General features: G+C 39.2%; 1 protein-coding gene across 2 annotated transcripts; it reads right to left on the bottom strand.

Moving 5' to 3' along the window:
- Positions 1-3,478: 3,478 nt before the first annotated feature.
- On the bottom strand, positions 3,479-12,682 carry LOC149065235 (uncharacterized). 2 transcript variants are annotated; one of them, XM_089254222.1, is made up of 4 exons: positions 12,392-12,682; positions 10,207-10,287; positions 7,402-7,462; positions 3,479-3,847 (listed from the first exon to the last, which is right to left on the bottom strand). In XM_089254222.1, the coding sequence occupies exons 1-4, from the start codon at positions 12,590-12,592 to the stop codon at positions 3,675-3,677; spliced, it is 516 nt and encodes a 171-aa protein (XP_089110348.1). In that variant the 5' UTR covers positions 12,593-12,682; the 3' UTR covers positions 3,479-3,674. The 2 variants fall into 2 exon arrangements, with proteins under 2 accessions (XP_089110348.1, XP_089110349.1); XM_089254223.1 differs by lacking the exon at positions 10,207-10,287 and having other exon boundaries at positions 3,486-3,847.
- Between the last annotated feature and the right edge of the window lie 656 nt (positions 12,683-13,338).

The raw sequence follows: 13,338 nt of genomic DNA, 5'->3' as shown, positions 1-13,338 counted from the left end.
ACCTTTTTACCGCTGTGGCTGCCAGAGCATGAAAAATTTGCACACGCCTTCTCTGTGATTCCGATATTTTATTTGCCTCTCCAAGCGTACCTTTATGTGTATATACGGGGTGATTATAAAAAAACTATCCCGACATATGGGCCCCTAACTATCATACCATTCACAGAAACTGAATGAAATTTTGGCATAAGGTATTTTGAGGTATGCGCTCAAGAATGATATGGAAAACGACAGTGTCACTCTAACAGTTACGGTTACAGTGAGAAAATTTCGAAAATATCAAATGGCAACACCAAGTTTTTTGTATTGGAATGCGATCTCCGTACTGAAAAACACTAAATAGCGTTGGAATGGCACCTGTAGCACGAAAATCCCCGGAGCTAGGCAAGGAAAAAGTGGAAAGGACTTTGCCGCGCACCAGAGCATTAATGTTCGTTTCATTCGTCACACCGTTTCTTCGGCTGAGATCCCAGCCTGATTAGTCCTCCACAAGGTCATGTGGATAATTCACAATAAAATGCTTTATTTTATGCCGCTTCCCTGTCCTTATTGGTTGTCCTCACTTTTAGCCTATCTACCGCCGGTGATTTTCATGCTACAGTTGCCGTTCGAACGCTATTTAGGGTTTTTCACAATGCAGATCACATTCCAATACAAAAAACTTGGTGTTGCCATTTGATATTTTCGAAAATTTATTGAATCACAATTTATTACCTTGGTGTACTTTCTAATAATTTCCCTCGATGACTTCAATGAATACTTTAATTTATTTGCCAAAAACTGAAATAAAGATGGGAAGGGGGAACATTTCCAATAAATGAGAAAAAAAAATTAGTTCAATTTTTTACGCCTAAAGCAACTACCCTATTTATAAGATTAAGATCACAACAAACATTTGAATTTTAAAGCAATTCAAATTTGCCGCGACGAAATGACTCCGCTACAACTTTGTACCGCGACGAAATGAGTCTGCGACAAATTGAACACGACGAATTGTCAAGCGACAAGTTAAGCGCGACGAATTGACCTAGAGTCCCCCTGACGATGATATTTTTACGATAGCCGGATCAAACCAACACCACCTATAGAACATTATTTTTTGAATGATTTTTTGGTTTGGCTTGATGCCTGGAAACTAAAGGGCTATTTATCAGGATTTCTAACAAAAGAAACTTTCCGCGCATTGTATCATGCAACACAAGCTGTCCTCGAATTTCGCTCATATTGCTGCAATGAACTAAAAACTTAATATCTGTTAACTGGTAACGTTCAAAGTGACGACATCGGAACGTCGCTTTGGAAAATTTAGATAATTATGTGGCTTTCTTCCAATATAATGTAACATTAAGACAAATGTTTGAATGCGAAAGTAAACTGCGTCTACAGAACATTGGCTCATTCCCCCCAAGCTTATATCTTTTCATTTCGCTGAACTTGGTGTCTCGTTTCCAGATTGTTATGAGCCAAGTACAACTATAGACGAATCTAATTTGTTAAATTATTACATTAGTGTTGAGGATGATGATTTAATTCTTCTAGTTTGTAAGTTGCCAGTATTGACATACATTGCTGGATATTGTTGCCATACATTTATAAAGGTAGAACGATGCAATATTCGCAAGATGTCTTTAATTCCAGAGGATTTAGATGAGGAATTTTGTGATATTAAAGCCGGGTTTTCCTAGTAGAACTTTTGTGCCGTGTGCAGCGTGAAAACGCTGACTGGTTAATTTCAGGTTTTTAACCACCAATCCCCTCTACTTCACGCTGCATACGACGCAGAAATTCTACTCCTTGGATAACCCGACATAATAATGAAAAAAGTTATATTGACGCATTAAATTGAGGGGGGTGGGTGGGTGTGGTATATCCCAAAAGTGATGAGTTGAATATTGTTATGTACTCTTGTGTAGTAATCCAAAAATTTGTATCAGAAAAAAACGAGATCATGTTCTTATCTTGTAATAATCAGATATCTCTAGCCATGAAATTTGATAATTAATATTTTGGTACAAAAGGAACTTTTGATTCCTAGCGATGGCTGTTCGAATCATTCATCCAGCTTCATTACTGAGTTTATTGTGAAGTGTTCAGTATAAACACTTTCCTCAAAAATTATTGCAAAGAAAAGAACAACGAATGTATCTCAAAGAAGCAAATGAAATGTAAAAAAGTGTCTGAAAAAAAAGAGAAAGTTGGAAGCATTTGTCAAAATAATGATTCTGTAAATTTCTGTTCATGCCCATATAGATGGAAATAAAACATGATCTTGAATTCACATCATTTTTTTTTTTTTATAGTATGTTTGAAAATTGTTCGTGTATTAATGTTATTCGAAATTTAAGAACATCACAATATCACTTTTAATTGAATTTTTTTACAAATAGGCCTATGTACAAGGTGATTATAAAAAAACTATCCCGACATATGGGCCCCTAACTATCATACCATTCACAGAAACTGAATGAAATTTTGGCATAAGGTATTTTGATGTATTCGCTCAAGAATGATATGGAAAACAACAGTGTCACTCTAACAGTTACGGTTACAGTGAGAAAATTTCGAAAATATCAAATGGCAACACCAAGTTTTTTGTATTGGAATGTGATCTGCATTGTGAAAAACCCTAAATAGCGTTCGAACGGCAACTGTAGCATGAAAATCACCGGCGGTAGATAGGCTAAAAGTGAGGACAACCAATAAGGACAGAGAAGCAGCATAAAATAAAGCATTTTATTGTGTTTCACAAGTTTTCCACATGACCTTGTGGAGGACTAATCAGGCTGGGATCTCAGCCGAAGAAACGGTGTGACGAATGAAACGAACATTTATGCTTTGGTGCACGGCAAAGTCATTTTTACTTTTTCCTCACCTAGCTCCGGGGATTTTCATGCTACAGGTGCCATTCCAACGCTATTTAGTGTTTTTCAGTATGGAGATCGCATTCAATACAAAAAAACTTGGTGTTGCCATTTGATATTTTCGAAATTTTCTCACTGTAATCGTAACTGTTAGAGTGACACTGTTGTTTTCCATATCATTCTTGAGCGCATACATCAAAATACCTTATGCCAAAATTTCATTCAGTTTCTGTGAATGGTATGATAGTTAGGGGCCCATATGTCTGGATAGTTTTTTTTATAATCGCCCCGTATTTCTGCATACTCATATTTAGTATAAATAATAAAAAATGCTTGAATGATTGAAATGAAACTATCGTAAAGTGCTTTTTTCCCTATTTTAAGTGAATGGTTGATATATTCAAATGAATTTTTAACTAATTTTTCTTAATTAGGTTGGTCTTTCAGAAAAGTGAAAATTGTTTATGAAATTAAAACTTTTATCAACATTTAAACGTTTCCTGATTCCGACCTTCAGTGACTTCACAAGCTTCATGCGGAGGTTTTGTTCTATAGATGACGTTGTTCATACTTCAGCAATGAAAACTACATGACGATAAATAAACAAGCTCAATTTTCCATAGATTAATTAGTTTTCCCTTTTTTAATGAGCAATGTAGTATTTATAATTTCTCAGTTACTCTATGAACTTCTCGGAACTCATATACAATATATATTTATATACAGTGATTTTTACACATTCAAATAACACGAAGATAAATATTAACATTCGATATCTATATTGGCGATTCCTCATCACTCAACGTGCTTCTCCTATTGCGAAATACCACCGGTCTCGCAACTCTTGCTATCACTAGATGGGGATCGGATTTTCTCAAACAGAGCGGCTTTCCATTCTTCTTCGGGAACCACGGAACTCCAAGTAGGCAGGTTATCTTCTGGCAGAGTGATAGACTTCATCAAGGTTTTGATAACTTCGATGCGTTCTATATATGAAGAGATTGGAGAAACATTTAGAAGGGGAAGAAATCTATAAATTGGTGTTACATGCTTGTGTGGGAGGAGAAAGAATTAAATTAGTGTATCATAATATTGTTTGAAATAGCTTTAATATTAGTGACGTTTCACGAAAAATCCAACACACATAATTCATAAAAGAGAAAATGCACTAAAAGGGAAATGAACTCTCACTACGTTCATCAATACTTCTATAGAGTAAGTGAGTAGCTGAGTTACTCCTCACTCACTCACACATATACGTGGTGATGAACTGTTGGCGGTAAATTCTCTGTGCGTGATTTAAACAGTGCTTTCAAATTAACCCGATTTTACCTATTTGTACTTGTTTTGTGTGGCTGAAGATAGTTACCAGATTCAAAAGCTTAGAAAAAGGATGCCTGATAACGCTAATTTTCATAACAGATGGTGCCACTATACTGATATAACCCCACCACGATAATTTTTCCCAACTGCATCAGAACCTCTAAAAAAGGCAGAAAATGGGGAAAAGATAACAGACTCTGATCCATCTCTTTTCGCTTATAATGAATTGGTGCTACTGACTGTAGAGGTACTGTGTACAGCCAGACACGGCCCCAGACTCTGTACCGTGGGGGATATGACCACTTTACCCTGAGGGGTTGTGCCACGCTGGAAAGGAAAATACACATGCATCTGCCAGGAGACTTGGTCTGCTTTGCGACCTTTGCCTGGCATGGCGAGATGTTATTGGGCCAAGAACCTTGTCTTTTGTATATACAGTAAAACTCGTCTATAACGATACTGAAGGGGACCTAGAAAAAAATATTACCATAGGCAGATTATCAATGTAGACAGCGATATTTCCAAAAATGTTGTTATAGACAAGTTTATCGTTACACACAGGTTTCACTGTATAACCGTGGGACAAGCTGGACCATGTTTAGAATAGCATCTGCCTTGCTTGGGAGCAACTTCTTTTCTTGTATTCTGGGAATTTCAACGGCATCATAAACCCCCCCTCCACAGTAAATATATGCGTGTGTGTCGGGGGAGGGGGGGCACAAAAATTCTCATATCAATGAAGTTTTTTTGATTGTGTTTCAGAGGCGAAAAAAGTTTTTCCCGGGAAAAAGAATAATAATTTCTGACACCTGAAAAGGAGGACAGAAAGGTGGATTTTTGAAAATATAAGATGCTGCTTGAAATGACATCAAACGGGAGGATGCCTGGTAACCCTAGCTGAGAATGTTGTGCAAAAGATGCAAAGTGTGATCCACAAGAACATCGCATAGATGGTGATGTCCTCGCCAGAAAAATAAATGTGATGAATCTGTGATGTTTGAAACCATTTTCCCCTCCAGAATCTTTCCCATGTCGTCGTTAGTCCCCACCAAGTTTAGTGTCATCCCGGTTGTTAGGTCACGCTACAGATGGCTCTGAGTATCAAAGACCCTTTTGCCACCGAAACAAGAAAGAGCTGCCACGTTTTTCCACATAAAATGACAAATTTGGCTCAAAATGCTGGCAAAAACTACAGTATTTTAACACGTATAAGGAACTCCTAAGGACTCAAAAATTGGGTCCCAAAAATAGAGGGACCATTTCACCTATTGCCATTGGATATAGCAGGCCACGCATGCAATATCTTTACCTTTTTTTGCAGTATATCCAATGGCAATAGGAGAAATGCCCTTCTTCATTGATGTCACAAGCTTCGTGCGGAGGCATTGCTCTATAGGTGCTGCTGGTTTGAATTCCGGCAACGGCAGAGATAAAATTTTTCCAAGAATCAATATCTCTACAAAATTATCGTTTTTCTGTATATCTTATATTAACAAGTGGAGAGTACATCTTTCTCTAAATATATGTCGCCTTCTGGTGGCCTATTGTCATTTATGAGCCATAGTTGATTGTTGTCACTGACCATACATGGTACCATTCAGCATATACATGCGCTCCACTGGTTAAATATTCTATCTGGTACTATAGCTTGGTTGGTAGAGCACTCGACTGGTATTCAAGGGACCTGGGTTCGAGTCCCAGTAAAGAGGGGCGAGGGCAGAGATGAAATTTTTCCAAAAAAGTCAGTATCTCTACAAAATTAGCCAGTTTTTCTGTGTATCTTAAGTATAATAGACTCTAAAAGCAAATAGTTTAAAGTAAACTATTGTATTCCATGTGCCCTCTCGTGAGAAATATGGCTAAAAATTGAAATATATGACAAAAATGCCCAAGCAATAATACAAAGAATGTTTAATGTGGAGGGAAAAAAAAGACAAAGGAAAATACAGTAAAATCTCTCTTCAATGGAATCGCAAGGGACTGGGATTTTCTTCCGTGGAACGCAGGCTTCCGCTTAATAGAGGTCCAATTGATGTAATGTGTAAAATTATGTAACGATCTCGCCCCAAAGCAGAATATGCCGAAATCTGCGATGTACGTCGCAGAACAACTAATTCTACTGCAGAACAATCTGGAAGAATTTTAAGAAAACACTATTATGGGAACTTTTACTGCAGAACATTTTCAGTAAACGAGGCTTGTTGCAGAACAATGCAAAACATTCTGCTTTGGGGCGATCTCGTATGTAATTGAAGTACAGTATAATAAAAATAAATCATTTGAAAACAAACCAATTAATTGAAATGTACATTATTTACTCTATAATTACTAAATATTTAGGTTTCACAGCATCACCCCACACTGTTCTTTATCTGAAGTGACTACATTTACGTTCTTTTTGACTATCTCTGAAATTTTCAATGAGGGTGTCAATATCTGTCATTGCCAGGTTCAGTTTGTACATTGTCATCTATATTTATGCAATCCTCAGCACTAGGGTCGTAATTAGGACTATTGTGTGTGTGTGAGAGGCGGGGGCAACATGATTTTTTCGCTGCCCTGACCACCGTAAAATTTGATGATTTTCCATCTGAATTTTGCTGCCTGAGCAATCCCCCCCCCCTTCTAATTCCAGCCCTGCTCAGCACTTGCAATCAGGGAAAGCAGCTTGCATACAATTTTGTAAGTCATTGTGTATCATGTGGAAATCTACCTGTTACACTGATTTCTCCCGTAGAAAAGCCTGCTTTACCGAAAAATTTTGTTACAATTTCAGAAAGCAACTGTTTCACTACACGTGGCTTTTCAAAAACCACAGCATCAAGTACGGTAACGGTTTTTACAAATCCAAAGGTGGGTGAAGTAGAACTTGCATTGGCAAGCAGAAATTACATTAAAAATTTCCATACAAGAGCTAATATTTTGTATGATCCTTTGGTTGTGAAACAGTCGAAGTGTTTGTATGAAATTTTCCATTAAAAGGTAAATTTATCCTCTCTGTTTCCGCATTAGACAAGTTCCGTCTAATCCAGGTTTTTTAATGTGTATTTGGGCATTGAAATCACAGGACCATGATTTATTTCTGTTCATGACAGGTTTCTGCTTAATACAGGTTCCGTTAAAGACAGGTTTTACAGAATATTTAAAACAAATTATTAAATGCAGCAAAAATCAAAGCATGAGCAAGTTTCGAAGCAAAATAAAATACTAAAAGTACCTTCATCCATCTCTGGCTCCAGTCGCGAAGAATTGCTTTCCACAGACTCGTTACCTGCTGCCTTCTCAGAACAGAGCAGGAGGAGGGAAAAAATAATAATAATTATGAAAATACATCATGATATTTGATAATATTTTCAAAAATGAAAAGAAAAAAGCTAAAAAAAAAATTCAAATTTCCTCAGATCGTGACATGATTTTTATCAGCTATGATATTGGTTTCAAGCAGAACATGACAATGCTTCTCAGTTGAAGGTCAGAAAGGACAAGCTTAAGCGTAAAACTGGTGTGGCTCTAGAGCCACACGGAGGGCTACTACAGGATGGTTACCAAATAGGGAGAGCGGGGGAAGAGAAAAGAAAAATTACTGAAAATTTCAAATTATGAAAGATTTTCTGGAACGATTCAAAGAGAGAACTAACTATAATTCTTTTTGCGCATTCGGTCCGCTTGCAAGTTTTCACGCTGAGTTCATGGAATGGCTAGGGCCACTTTACATTATGCCAAAAACTCTGAAGTATACGACATGCTTTTGTATTTCAAGCTTTGCCTGACCGATTTTCGAACTGCTCAGACTCTGGACATTGACTATAAACACTTGCATACAGTATAAAGTGACAGGATTCCCATAAAGTACCCCCGAACTCTATAGGGAAAACAAAATCATGTATGCTTTTTTTTCTCCGGGTATATCCAGCATTTACAGGCTCACAAAGCGTGAAAAAGAGCCAATTAAGTGATCTACACTGCTCAAAACAATTAGGGGAGCACATGGTTTTAACAAAATTACGCAAAGATGTATACCGATAAGTAACATAAAATGAATCATCCATAATTTAAAGCCTAGCAGGAAACGGAAGAAGAAAACTTCATATGCAAATCAAAGTTCATGACGTCAAAAACCAGAAAAAGGAGATAAGGGCAGAAATCGAGATGTTCCAGAAACGTCTGTTTTACTGCCGTAACTGTGAAATTCGATTGCGCAGTATTTTTTTTTTTGAGACAAGGTGACTTGAGGATGTCTCAACAACATGATTTACCAGAATCCATGGCATGGCGTGTTATAGGCAGACTGGAATCCGGGCAAACACAACGTAGTGTCGCGGACGCTGTTGGAGTCGCCAGAAGTGTTGTTGCAAGGCTGTGGAATCGATTCCAAGAAACAGGAAATGTTAGACGTCGACCAGGGCAAGGTTGGCCACGCACCACTACAGCAACTGATGACCGGTATGTACGGTTAACAGCCCGTCGAAGCAGAACAGAGAATGCTATGCAGCTGCAAAGACGGTTGCTCTTGGCAACAGGACGAAGGGTGTCCAGTCAAACAGTACGTAATTGGCTTCATGAGGGAGGGCTCTATGCACGTAGGCCAATGATCTGCATTCCGTTGACCCCACGCCACCGTGCGGCCCGAAGAAGATGGGCTGCTGAACATCGAAATTGGGAGCAACATTATTGGAGCCAAGTGCTGTTTACAGACGAGTCCCGATTCAGTCTGGAGTGTGACACCCGACGTGTTCTGGTATGGAGGGACAGGGGCACTCGAAATAACCCCGCATTCGTTCGTGAAAGGTCACAATATAGACAAGCTGGTTGGATGGTATGGGGTGGAATCATAGGCGGACGTACGGACCTGCATATCATTCGGAATGGCACTTTGACGGCCCGAAGGTATGCAGACAAGATACTGCGACCTCATGTCATCCCTTACGCTGGAGCCATTGGAGATTCCTTTGTTTTCCAGGATGATAATGCCCAACCACATAGAGCTCGTCTGGTGGAGAACATGCTTGAAGCTGAAACAATACAGCGTATGGAATGGCCAGCGTGCTCTCCTGACCTGAATCCAATCGAGCATGTTTGGGACATGCTCGGACGACGCATTGCTGCACGACCAAGGCCGCCTGTTACTGTCCGAGACTTGCAGATTGCACTTCTTGAGGAGTGGAACAGTATTCCCCAAAGTCTGATCGATAACCTCATCACATCCATGGCAAACAGGTGTGCAGCAGTCTTAGCTGTTCGAGGAGACCACATGCCCTATTAAAACTCATGCATCATGTCTAAACAGTACTTTCTTTTATCGTTTACATGTAACCAAATTGTTGCCCTAAATCATCTTTTCATGTTTTTTCCATATTTTTCAAAGAATTAAAGCTTAATTCCAAATTTTTTTACGTCTTTTTTCTGTATTGCGCATTGATACGCGTGTACTATCCATTGTATGCCAATACGTGGCTGTCTCGCACGGTTTTCTTCACTTTTTTGCTTGCTCCCCTAATTGTTTTGAGCAGTATATAGTTATGCGGTGAGCCACATAAGTGATCCTCAAATCCCCCTCTGGTTGCAGCCTGTCGATTAATCAATTATTACAATGTTACAGTATCAATGCAATCATAGATGTAGGTTTTCTTTTCAGAAATAAATGGCCATTCCCAATAACGGCCACATTTTCACAGTCCCATTAGTGATCGATGTTGAGAGGTTTTACTGTATTCGTTTTATGGAACTCATAATCAAGCAGGAAAAGGGGGGGGGGGAATAGTTAGGAAGAAAAGTATTTTTTCTCTATCTCTTGCAATGCAACAGCGGTAACAATTTCATTCGAAGTGGGATATAACCATGTTCTCCACTTTTATATTACCAATTATTCAGAACTAAAAGCATCGACATGGAACAAAGAAGTATAATTTATTCTCCCCTCCGAATATTAGCCTGTTAATTTTACTTTTCCCAGCGAAGGTAAGAAATTTATGGAAAGCATGCTTTGTATCGCAAATAATGAAATACAATTGTATCACAGTACCAGAGGTTCTTCAGAGGCAACAGCGATACCAGGCGGTAACTGAGATGACACATCAGTGTTTTCAATTACAGGATTTTCCTCCTGGAGGCACAAAGAAATAATCATGATATGAGCACGCTAATGGAAAATGTCAAAAATTACCTGCATATTATTTTGTAATTTATTTATGTAAATTTCGGGGTTGAACAAGTACAGTAGAGTCTCGCTCATCCGACATAATGTCGGATAATAGGGAGATGTTAAGAAAAACCCTATTAAACATCAAACTATGTTATAATTTTACACATTATGGACCTAATAATCATGTTTTAACGACAACACAACAGAAAACTTCAGTCCTGTGCTGATTTTCCAGTCCTGTAGATGGCATTGCAATCACATTATATTTACTAGTGCTGGATAGAATGTCCTCTATTATTCGTGAGCAGGTTTGCTGATACATGGCTACTATTACTACTAAACCAGACACGCATCTCGTCCATATTCCTCTGCGGAACTTCTACAGAATTGGTACGTGTTGGAATGTGTGTGTATGTATAGTGAACCTTCCATGAAGTTTGTTTCTGTGTAATGCTTGTTATGTGTGGTGCTGCCATCTGCAATCAGTTTTTTTTTATAAACTATGAGTTTTTTCTCAACTCAAATTGAAGTGTAATAAATGAATAATTATACCATTGTAGGCCTGTTGCTCTCTGCGGCGAGACTTTTTAACGGGGAGATCGGCTCCCATTCACACCTCAAAGTTGGGAACAACAGAAAACCAACTTCAGCCGACCACCACTGCAGCAACGGCTGATAAATGGCTGTAGTTTCTGCTGCTATGGATAGGAGGTGCATGGCCGATATTAAGATTTTTGGGGGTTCACGATTAAAGATGAGAGAAGGGGGGAGGGGATCCATGGCAGACACCAAGATCTTCCTGGGGGTGGGGAGATGTACATGAATAAAAGTACAGTCAAACCTCGTTAATGAGTCACTCTTGGGAGAGTAAAAATATGACTTAGTAAGCGGAGTGACTCGTTAAACGGAGTAAGCCATAGCTGTGCCAATTCCTGCCTGGACAACTGGGCTTCCAAAAAGTGACCCGTTAAGCGGAGTGACGTGCTAACCGGATGATGCACTAACGAGGTTTTGTCTGTATTTGGTAATTACTGGTGTAGCCCACAGGCTACAAAACCATAAATCCACCTTTGAATATACTACTACCCTCGAATTCCGTTTTAATGAACGTCAATTTCCCAGATAAATTTCTACGTTGACAATGCAAAAACCTTGAATTCCTTTATAAAGAAATTTTGATATAACGAAGTGATTCCTCTGGTCTCTTGGGTGGTTCGGAACAGCTTTGGTATAAGGGGACACGCCAAATTGGCGACTTTTTTCCGGCGATAAGTTGCCATCGTTGGTGCACTCTGGTTCGGTGTTGTTCTGCTGGGTTGTCGCTGTTCTGGAAAATTCTGCCAGGCGGCGTTAGTTGTTTAGCGCGTCTTTTCAAACAGCCGGACAGCCATTTTGTATCGTTAGTGCTTGATTACATTTCGTATTGTTCCTTTTTTTCCCCCTTTATTTAAACAGTGCCCGTATTTTATTTATACCCTGATCGCTTTATTATTTAAACAACGATGCACGCTTTATTTAGACCCAGATTGATTTATTATTTCAACAACGGCCCGGGCTTTGTTTTAAACAATGCCCTGGTTTTATTTAAACCCTGATTGATTTGTTATTTACAACGGTGGGTTTTATTTAAACCCAGATCGATTTATTATTTAAACAACAGTCTGGGCTTCATTTAAACAATGCCCGGGTTTTATTTAAACCCTGATTGATTTATTTTTATCCACAGTTTTATTTTTTAAACAATCCAGAGCTTATTTTTGTTTATACCATTTGTTTTTATTGTTTTCTATGCTGGCGATTTTTTTTTTTTGGCGCACGTAGTGTCTGGCGGCTTTTTCTCGGACCGTCGGACATATTTGGCGTCGGAAAAAAAAGTCGCCAACCTGTCCCTTATACCAAAGCTGTTCCGGTGGTTCGTTATAACGGGAAGATTCGACTGTATTATATACTACAGAGAGAGAGATTTCTAGCTAGACTCGTAGATTAGGATGGTAATGGAAACTGTTAATGTTAATTAGCAATGGCATGTCAATCACGAGCGTAAGTAATTAGGAATACAATTTACCTCGATCAGACTGGAATCGAAGGATTCGGCGGGATCGACAGACGATAAGAGCTGATATCCCTGATGCTCTGGTCCATCAGCTGCATCATCCGAACTGTCAGAGACGAGGACGATCACGTCGCCGCCAGGATTCCGACGCAGAGCATCTTCGTCAGAATCGTTGCCTACGAAATCGTTACCGGCGGGAACGACGGGCGCCATTACGATTGTCTGAAGGAAAAGGGAAACAACAAACGCCAAACTGTCTCAATGATGTCAAGTTAGCAATTGTTCAACTACTTTGTAAACAAGCAGTTCAAGTTATAAGGATAAGGATAAGGATGCCTTTGTAACGGTTAGCACCGCAACACCGGTGCCTCTTCTCATCGTAGTTAATTTCTTTTGCTATGCCACTGCATTAGCAGTGCTTTCGTGTCATTCACGATTTTTTCCTTGTCAGATGGTCTTCTTATGTTTAGACCGAGTCTAAAAGCAACACGTCATCTACATCTGGAGGCTCTTGTAGGTACATTTGGCAGCGTGACAATTCAGGGCAGTGTAATAGGATGTGTTCTATGGTTTCCTCGTTCATCCTGCAGAGAGGGCATGTAGCGATCATGTTCACAGTGAACTTAGCAAGACGGTGGTTTGTCTCCAGTGAGCGAGTCCGAGCTTTGAACAGGAGTGTTGATGGAAGAGATCCATCATACGCGCTCACCCAGGAATAGGCTAACTTCCTGCAATAGTAGTTCAATGATGATTTCTTTAGTACTTCTTGCCTCCACAATTCGTGGGCCTTCTTGCGAATCGATGTTTTAATTGCTTGACCTGGTCGCTGGATGTTTTGTAGCACTAGCGTGTTAAGATACTTTTTACCGAGGAAGTTGGTCCTACGCCACCAGGATGTACTTTGGAGGCAATAGAAAGAGTAGATGAAGAGTTTTTTCACCACTCTACGATCATCCAGT

This window comes from Pholcus phalangioides, unplaced genomic scaffold, assembly GCF_987345545.1.
Source record: "Pholcus phalangioides strain wild (caught in Gottingen) unplaced genomic scaffold, Ppha-v1.0 ptg000040l_1, whole genome shotgun sequence".
Classification (NCBI taxonomy): Eukaryota; Metazoa; Arthropoda; class Arachnida; order Araneae; family Pholcidae; genus Pholcus; species Pholcus phalangioides.
Note: the sequence above shows the minus strand (reverse complement) of the source record. Positions and strands in the feature narration are given on the sequence as shown.